Raw genomic sequence first — 8,746 nt, forward strand, 5'->3', positions numbered from 1 at the left:
ACGGCACAGCGACCGGCGACGGCGACGGCGACGGAGACAGCGACGCACGTACTGGATCGCCGACACCACCCCCAGTTCACCGTCACCGCGAAGGTTTCTCGACCTGTGGCAGCTTCCAGCGGCGAATAATCTCCTTCCTCATTGTTTCTCCGGCAGCCGCAACGTGAAACGATCGAGACCCGCCTCTCCTTGCGGCATCATCGAGTGCCCAGTCGAGTGCGACCTCGAAATCCTTTGGATCGCCCGGCCCAATTTGCCCTCACTTGCTCGCGATCCTCCCCCCGCGGCTCTCGCATCTCCTCTTTCCTCTCATTCATATCAATCCACGTGATCACCACATGATCTGGCCGGCGGAGCGTCGGGAGGTAAAAGCTTGATGCGGAGGCGCTGGCGGCAGCATTGGCCCCATCGTTTCGCGGGGCGGAGAATTCTGGATGCACGATCGGGAGAAATAGAAGGTGTAATTAGCGCGGGCAAACAGGCAAGTGACGTGGGTTTTTCGAGCGCAGGCGTCTACACACTCCTGATTGGAAAACAGTGGTCGCACTCGGGGGAGGGCGGATGGTCTCGTCATCCTCCGAATTTCGTTCAGGCAGATTGCACACTCGAGCGCGCCCTTTCCGATTTTGTTGCCTCCCTTCACTTCTGAATAACACCAAGCGTCCGGGAAGTTCCTCGAGAACCTCGGGATCAAGCCCTCGCTGTTAAACCTTATGCAGCCGGCAACGACGAAGGGGAGATCAGTTCCTCCATTTGAAAGGATTGGAAGGGGATTTTCGTCATTTTTTTCCCGGAACAGCAGCGGACTGCAGCGGACCGCGGAGAGAGTGTAAGTCGCGGGAAAGCAATTGCACGCCGCGAATTTTTTTGCCGCTGTTCTGCTGCGATGCCCCAAACAACATTTCATAACTTTTTATAAGTAAAGGCAAGAGTGCCGCCGTCCCACGGCCCTAAAGACTTTAACTGTCCCAAATTTTAGAAAAGATGAAAATAGAATATCAAACCCAATAACCATAAGAAATCCCAGAGCTTAACGAGCTTTGCGGTACTTCACATTCCCTTTGTATCTCCGTCTGCAAGTCTTTAAGACCTTCCATTCCCGGTACAGCCGATGGAGACCTACTCCCCAAAACTCTTTAATGGTGCCGGCTGAGATCCTTCCATCCCACTGGTACAGCCGACAGTGGGTGAATCCGTGGCAGCAAATGAGTGTAAATCTCGGAAACTAGAATGCCGGGTCGAATGGGAAGACACAAGGCTGACGGGAATTTTTTTGACGGGGTAGCAGGGAGTTGTTGGAATAGATGAAGAGAAGTTTTTAAATGGTTTTTTTTTTTATAATAAGTAAAATTTAATAAAAAAAATTAGGTGTTAATATGTAATGTATAAAAGTTTGAAAGTTATGTTATGTATAAAATCCCTTAAAAAATTTTATACTAAAATCCTAATTTTGAGAAACAATAAAAAAAATCTTAGTTCTTAGGATCCTTTTCAACCGATAATGATTTGCCAATAAGCCAATAGACTGGCTATTTATGTTTTGGGCTTAAAAGATAATATTCTAATTGGAAAGTTTTTTTACGTCTCAGATGATTAAAAGGTTCTTTTACAAATAGCATAAAATGAGCATTGAAAGCAATTATATTATCAGATATGTTGTGTTTGATTGACCTCTTAAAATCATTTTATGATATCAAAGTTCATAACTTTTACTATAATAATCTCCCTACCTATGAAGATTTAAGACTATCCTGATTTTTATACTTGATATGCTAACAAGCATATCTTGAAATAATTTTATTAGAATGATACTTGTGGTCCTTCTCAAGAGGAGAGAGGATGGTGCCTTAATTAGTAGAGAGATCATGAGGTTCAGTTCGTTTCATACCAAAGATTACTTCCTGACCAACCAAGATAAATAAATAGCAATCATTAGCACTGATACGTCATCATGAAATTATCTTGTTCGGGCACGAATCTCAAAGCAAAAATCAACCTGAAAAGTTCACAAATTAAATTAGAAAGCACACGAACTCCGATTTCAGCAAGCTTATTAGCACTAAGCATATCAATCAACTTATTTGCCTAACATGCTAAATTAGGCAAATATAATATAACTAAACTGATTAAGAACATCTTATTTAATTAATGCCCACAAAAGAAAAATAGTGTTTGGCTATGTTGATTACTATAATTATGCATTTTTAATAGTTTAAATGATTCAATAAATATATAATGGATTAATTTTACATATCAATAATTTAATTAAATAATTTAAAAATATTAATTTTAAAATTCAAATAGATTTAATGAAATTTAAATATATATAGTATATATATATTATATATAAGAAATAATTGTTTATCAACAATCTTAAAAAGAAGATTTCTTTTTTTTTTTTGCACTTAAAGACTTTTTTATATTTAAAAAACAAAGAGAGATTACATAATACAACAGCGATAAAGCGACGCAAAAGTGAATACGACAAGCTAAAAATGGGCTCAGTAACAGTCCAAGCATCAAACCGTCCAAGCGCCACGCACGGACCATCCAGAAATAATTGGTTGCCACCAGCTAAATGAACGGGACGCGAGCCCCGACCACATCATTGCCCTAGCCAGTCCGTAGCAACCAAAACGAACAATAAAGCCAGCCTTCCTCAATAAAAATGCACAATACAAAACATCCAAAAAAAAGTGCAAATCATCGTTTTAACGCGACCACGCCCCCAAAACTTCCCCCGAGTTGCATTGGATAGAACGAACAAGGGAAAAATCATTATCCGACTGCAGAAAATTCAGAAATAAACCTCCTCTCCGACGATCATTCAACCAATCTGTCTATCCCTAATATCTTTAACCGAATAACTTCCCCACCCAATCAGACCAATACATGAGTATCCAACAATTTTACAGGAATCTCAACTACACTGTTCCCTTCCTCAAGCAAATCAACGACGGGCACAAAAACTTCAACCCACTCGGCTCCACACCAGCAAGCATGTCATCCAGCAACCACCTTCCTGATCTCTATCACCTTAACAGCCTCGCAATAGAATTCAAATCATGAGAAGGTAAACTTCAGAAATATCAACATTCATATTATCCTTATTAACTTCCGTCACCAAGTAATTGCCGAAGATTTCTTGATGATTATTTTATTTTTTATTTTTTGGTCAGTCTTTAGATATACACTAAATAATTTGGCTAGTTACAAAATAACTCACTCATACTTTTTTTTTAAAAAATTCTGCTCAAATATCAATAATTTTAATAAATTGTCAAAATTGTATTTTCCAACATTTTATTACAGTTCCCAAAAATTTGATCGTAATATAGGCAATCATGAATTATTAGTCCAAAAAATTACACTGATGATAGTTTTGTAATAATTAAAATTTTAAACTCTGAATGGCATTTTTTAGACTTGAAAATTGCTCACAATCATTGAGGCTTGTAAATGTCCATTAAGTATTTAAAATTTATAAAATGAGAATCATAATGAAAATCCAAAAATTGCCCTTAATATGATCTCTTCTCCGTTAATTAAAATAGGGAGCCAGTCTGTAGCCTATTAATTGGGAGGCCCAATTTTTACATATAATATATGTGAGCTTAATATAAATTGCACTAAAAAAATTTATAATAAAAGAAGTGCCGAAGCTGGCAGTCTATATCAGATTGCCACCAAAACTTATTAATAGAAGAAAAAACAAAACCAGTCAATATTTTATATTTTTTGTTGCTTTCCCAAAGGGTGCTTATCCTCTAGGCTAGGAAATTATTTGGTGTCCAAAGTTTTATTCGCATCTCAATAATATTGTTGGGACCGCGCACGTACAGCTACAATTAATGTGAAATTATGTTAATAAACAAATAATTCTTCAGTTTTATTTGGGGAGGCTCTTTTTTTTCTGATTTTTGGCTGCTTTTAAACATATTTTTCAATGTTATCTCCACAATTTATAATTATATCGTATAAAACAGTAGGAAAGGCCCTCTCTATGTTTTTTTATATATTTATACTATTATTCTTAAATATTTTTATAAAAAAAGAAGTTTTAAATTATAATTGTTTAACTAAAATGGTTAGTTTTTTGAAAAAAATAAACAAGATTGTCGCAATTAAAATTATAAATATTGACAAATTAATAGATTTTGGTGATCAACTTGGAAGCTCCCTTTATTTGAATTAAGGATATATTTGGGGATCATTATAATTATTTATAAGTTGATTATAAGGTTATTAAGGAGAAAATAATTTTGATATTATTATTGGGTAAAAAATAATTCTTTAATCATATATAATAGTTTAAAAAATAATGAGAAGTAATTAGTAATAAAATTATTATAAATTTACATTGAATTTTAAACATTCTTTTGATATTTTTCATAAAATACAAACTTGGTTTGTTGAGAAATTGGGTAATCAAATACATAATATAACACATTTTTATTTCATAATTGATATAAAATGAAAGACTAAGTCTTTGTTTGGGACGGCTTTCTTACTGCTTCTTAAAGTAATTTTTAAGTATAAAATTTTTAATTTTTTTATTAAAAAGTTGCTTTAAGAAGAGATGGGAAACTGTTCCAAATGAAGCCTAATATTTCATTTGTTACAGAACAAAAATTAAAAAAAATGTAAAATTTTAATTTTAATTTTTGTTATAGAAAACTGTTTTAAGAAACTTAAAAAAAAGAAAAAAACGGTCCCAAATGATAAGTAAGAGACATGGGAAGAAGAATTTTCGCACAATAAGCCCAGAAATAGACATTATTAACAATTTACAAAGCTAAAATCACTACCTAAAAGAAGCAGAGGAAACAACTAATACAATAAATATATATGAATTAAGAATTTCTTGTTACGAAGCGGTTCAGCCAAAGAACCCGGTTTGACTCCAGACTGCATTACGAACCCGGCTCATATCTCGGCCTTTCAGGGTCCGGCCGACCCCCTCGAAGACTGAGGTCGCCAGCGCCGTCTTCCCCTGTTGTCGAGCTAGGTACTCGTGCGGCGGGACCCAGTCTCCTTCTTCATCTACCTCCTCTTCCCACGTAGACCCGCCCACCGGCTCCACCGACCCGATCCGGCCCAAACCCTTCTTCGCCCACTCCGGAAAGGTTACTTCCACTGGAGCCGACATCGCCACCACGGCGCCGCCATCTAAAACTCTCGAAAGGCCGCCCACGTGGCGCCGGTGGTCAACGCAGTCAACGAGCCGCCAACTGCTCCTGGCGCCGGAGGTGGCTGCGGCGGTGGCCCAAACATCCTCTTCGTCCAGGTCAGGGAGGTCGGAGGCTGAGGTTGCAACAGAGGTGGCGGAGTGGTGGCGGAGGAGCCTTTCGGCGGCGGCGGATGAGAAGAGTCTCCGGCCCATTTGGTTGAGAGAACGAACGGAGCAAGCAAGAGTGCCGGTCCAAGATTTATAGCCTCACACTGTCGTTTCTCCATTTCATTTGGCTTTCATTTCGGTTCTAATTTCGCCAGGAATTTGGACGGGGCAGTGCGGGTATTTACTATGGTTCAGTCAAGCATAAGCTTGTTTTAACAGAAGTCGGGAACGGTAAACATTTTGAAGTATTAGTATTTTTGTTTGGGACGTTTTTTTTACTATTTTTTATCATAAAAATTTTAATTTTTTTACTAAAAAGTCTTGTTTAGAAGCAATAAAAAAATTGTTCCAAACGAAGGATTCGATTGGGATGATTTTCTTACTGCTTCTTAAAGCAATTTTTTATTTCAAAAATAAAAATTTTAATACTAAAAAAATTACCTTTAAAAGCAGTAAGAAAACTATCTCAAACGAAACCTCATGGTCTCAGTAGAACCATTTTATGGCTGTTTTATTTTTCAAACATTAATTATAGTTTTATTTGATTAATTTTTAATTATTCTAAAACAAAATTATGAAGCAAAATTAAGTTTGCAATCATAGTTGTTAAGTTACTTTCAACACAACAACTTCATAATCAATTTTATAAAATATTAAAATCGTCTCAAAATTGACCCATAACCAAGGAGGTTACTTTGTTTGCTTGGAAAGAATATAAATTAAAAAACAATAAAGTACAAAAGAAATGAAATGTATTTAAAATATTATATAGTTATTTTGATGAGCATAAAATAAGAATTGATTTTTTTTTTTATTTGGTATGAATTAAAATGAATGCAATGTAAAATCAAACAATGATAATGATTGGTGGTTAGCATGGTGCCCACCCTTAATTTTTTTTTTCCCATTGAAGAATAAATATTTTAATTATTTTTCCCACATTCAATAAGTGCAGTTGCCCCATTTCAAAAAAAAAAAATCTCTTTTCAATTTTATATAAAATATTCTGCATTTCACAATCCCAATTTGCCTGCCCTCAAAATAGAGGCTAGTTCCGCCCCTGATTGGTTGGTGATAGCTCGTGATAGTGGTGGCAGGAGGCAGCTAGTGCCAGAGCTTTGCAAAGATGGTTTTGGAACTAATATAAGATTTTTTTAAAGCTATTATTTATATTCTTTTTTTTAACTCAAGCAATTATTTCTTAAAGCTATCACATATAAGAAATCTTAATTGTAAAAAAACAACTTATCAACACAATATTCTTTTTTACATTTTATCACAATGTTTTTTTTTAATCAAATTTATTTTCTCCTTTACAATTAATTAAAAAAAAATAAATGAATATATAATTTTTATAATAATATGCTATTAAATTATACAATAATTATTAAAAACATATTTTTTTTTTTAAAAAGTTAGCAGATGTGATTAAGCTCGCAATCACTTTCTTCTCATCTCTTCATTGATGAGAAGTGGGGATGAAAAATACTAAAATGGGGAAACAACCGGCGTCCAATAAGAGTGCAGTAATATTCGCGCCTCATTTGATGCCGGATCCCACATCCAACCAGATCTTTGGTCGTGGGGCCCACTTTCCACCGAGTGATCAATCTCATCCTGTCCTTTCAAAATAAATAATGCCACGTCAGAAATCCACCCACGCTGAGAAGAGGGAGAGTGGAAACACAATTTTAAATTTTTAATAATATAATATACCAAGCTTAATAAATAAATAAATAAATAAAAGTCTGTAAACAAAAATGAACAGAACCGTAACATACTTATTCTTATAATTATTTTATCAAAAACAAAATTAAATATTTCTTTCTTAATTTTAAATGACAAATGTATCATTCAATCATTATTTTTTATTTTTTTTATAGTTAATTTTTTATAATAATTGTATATGCATAAATATAAAATTATTTTAAATTCATCTATAAACAAATGTATCATTAACCGTGCGAACATCGGACGGTTCAGGGTTAATCAGAACACACCACGTCACAGTCGATACCTAGCATCAATACAGAGCAAAAAGTGATGTGGCGTGTTCTGATTGGCCGCATAAAATAATTTATCGTATTTGAGACGGCTGTACTTTTTTTGTAAATGTAGTTCCAACTATGGAGAAAAAAACTTTTCCAAAACTAGTGTAAGAAATAGTTTTCTAGTATAAAAATATTTTGAAAATAGTGAAAAATAATGATGAAATAAAAAAATTTATTGGCATTTAAAAAGTAAAATAAGAGAAGAGCTATTTCAAAAAAAGACTTAATTTGTAAATTATTATTTTACTTTTTTTTAATATTTCTAACCAAACAATATCTTAGAAAAGCCCATAATATCTATTCAATTAAAGTAAAAAAAAAAAAAAAAACTCTTCATGAATCATTGCAAAGGACTGCTATAGCCAACGAAATAGTTGAGAGAAAAGAAGCAAAAACCCGCCTCAATGAGCGAGAAAAATATAAACCATAGATCCAACCGCAGAAGCATAGCCATAAAAATAGATAAATAAATAAATAAAATAAACAACAGGAAAACTGAGAAACGCCAGAACAGCATTGTGATTGAGATTCCGATACGTTGTTCTATCCCTTCCGGCCCTACCATCTTCTAAGGTCCCTCATTGGCTAATCTGCTACCAGGCCCCACCCTCTCATCCCACACTTGAGGACCGGGCCCACTGTCAATTATACATAGCCCCACCCTCGCCGTCGCTTTCACCAAAAAGCTGGTGAAGCAGCTCCGCTGGGCTATCCCTGCTCCGGCGGAACACTGGAACGGCATAAGAAAACAACGGGCCGCCGGGCCCTCCGGTCTCTCTGGCGGCTAGCCCACATCTATCCTACACCGTCCAAAGTGCCCTGTTTTAATTTTTAATCACGATTAATTACAATCATGACTAATTAATCTATATTATCAGAAGATTAACATATGTAATTACGATAGGAGGATCATAAGCACGGTCTAATCACTTGCCATGTGGCAATTATCTTCCACGTGGTAGCATGCCAAAGCACCACAAAGAAAACGAAACACCCACGTGGATCTTGGGCCCGCTTAGACCCGGTCTACTAATTATCGATCTCAATCTGACGTAGGGCATCCTCTTTAGTCATTTATATATTAGAGTGATTAGAAAATAATTATAAAACTGAGCTATACTTAAATTAATTTCATTAATGTTATAGATCAATTCTTGTTTGAAGTTTGAAAAAAAAAAATTAATCTCTTACCGAGACATAATAAAATGTATACATGAATTTAATAAAATACTAAGTTTATTTTTTAGTATTCTAGATATATGAATATAAAATTATTCTTTGTAGAATATTTAAAATTTTTAAATTAATTTAAAAAATAAAAATGAATGACTATCTTCAGACTACTACATTCGTTAGA

The 8,746-nt window shown here is 35.0% G+C and overlaps 2 protein-coding genes across 2 annotated transcripts; both read right to left on the bottom strand.

Moving 5' to 3' along the window:
* Positions 1–138: 138 nt before the first annotated feature.
* Positions 139–907, bottom strand: LOC114579821 (E3 ubiquitin-protein ligase ATL6-like). Its single transcript, XM_028695538.1, has 2 exons — positions 336–907; positions 139–232 (listed from the first exon to the last, which is right to left on the bottom strand). The coding sequence occupies exons 1-2, from the start codon at positions 905–907 to the stop codon at positions 139–141; spliced, it is 666 nt and encodes a 221-aa protein (XP_028551371.1).
* A 3,833-nt stretch (positions 908–4,740) lies between these two features.
* LOC110115400 lies at positions 4,741–5,417 on the bottom strand. The gene has a single exon (XM_020848614.2). It carries the CDS (start codon positions 5,381–5,383, stop codon positions 4,880–4,882), a length of 504 nt encoding a protein of 167 aa, XP_020704273.1. The 5' UTR covers positions 5,384–5,417; the 3' UTR covers positions 4,741–4,879.
* Between the last annotated feature and the right edge of the window lie 3,329 nt (positions 5,418–8,746).

This window comes from Dendrobium catenatum, unplaced genomic scaffold, assembly GCF_001605985.2.
Source record: "Dendrobium catenatum unplaced genomic scaffold, ASM160598v2 fragScaff_scaffold_652, whole genome shotgun sequence".
NCBI lineage: Eukaryota > Viridiplantae > Streptophyta > Magnoliopsida > Asparagales > Orchidaceae > Dendrobium > Dendrobium catenatum.

What these genes read in the sequence shown, in the direction of transcription:
- LOC114579821 (XM_028695538.1), bottom strand. Translation starts at nt 907, where the DNA reads ATGAAATGTTGTTTGGGGCATCGCAGCAGAACAGCGGCAAAAAAATTC. An exon ending in TCCGCCGGCCAGATCATGTG is followed by an intron (nt 233 to 335) that starts GTGATCACGTGG and finishes GGCGATCCAAAG; the next exon opens with GATTTCGAGGTCGCACTCGA.
- LOC110115400 (XM_020848614.2), bottom strand. Translation starts at nt 5,383, where the DNA reads ATGGGCCGGAGACTCTTCTCATCCGCCGCCGCCGAAAGGCTCCTCCGC.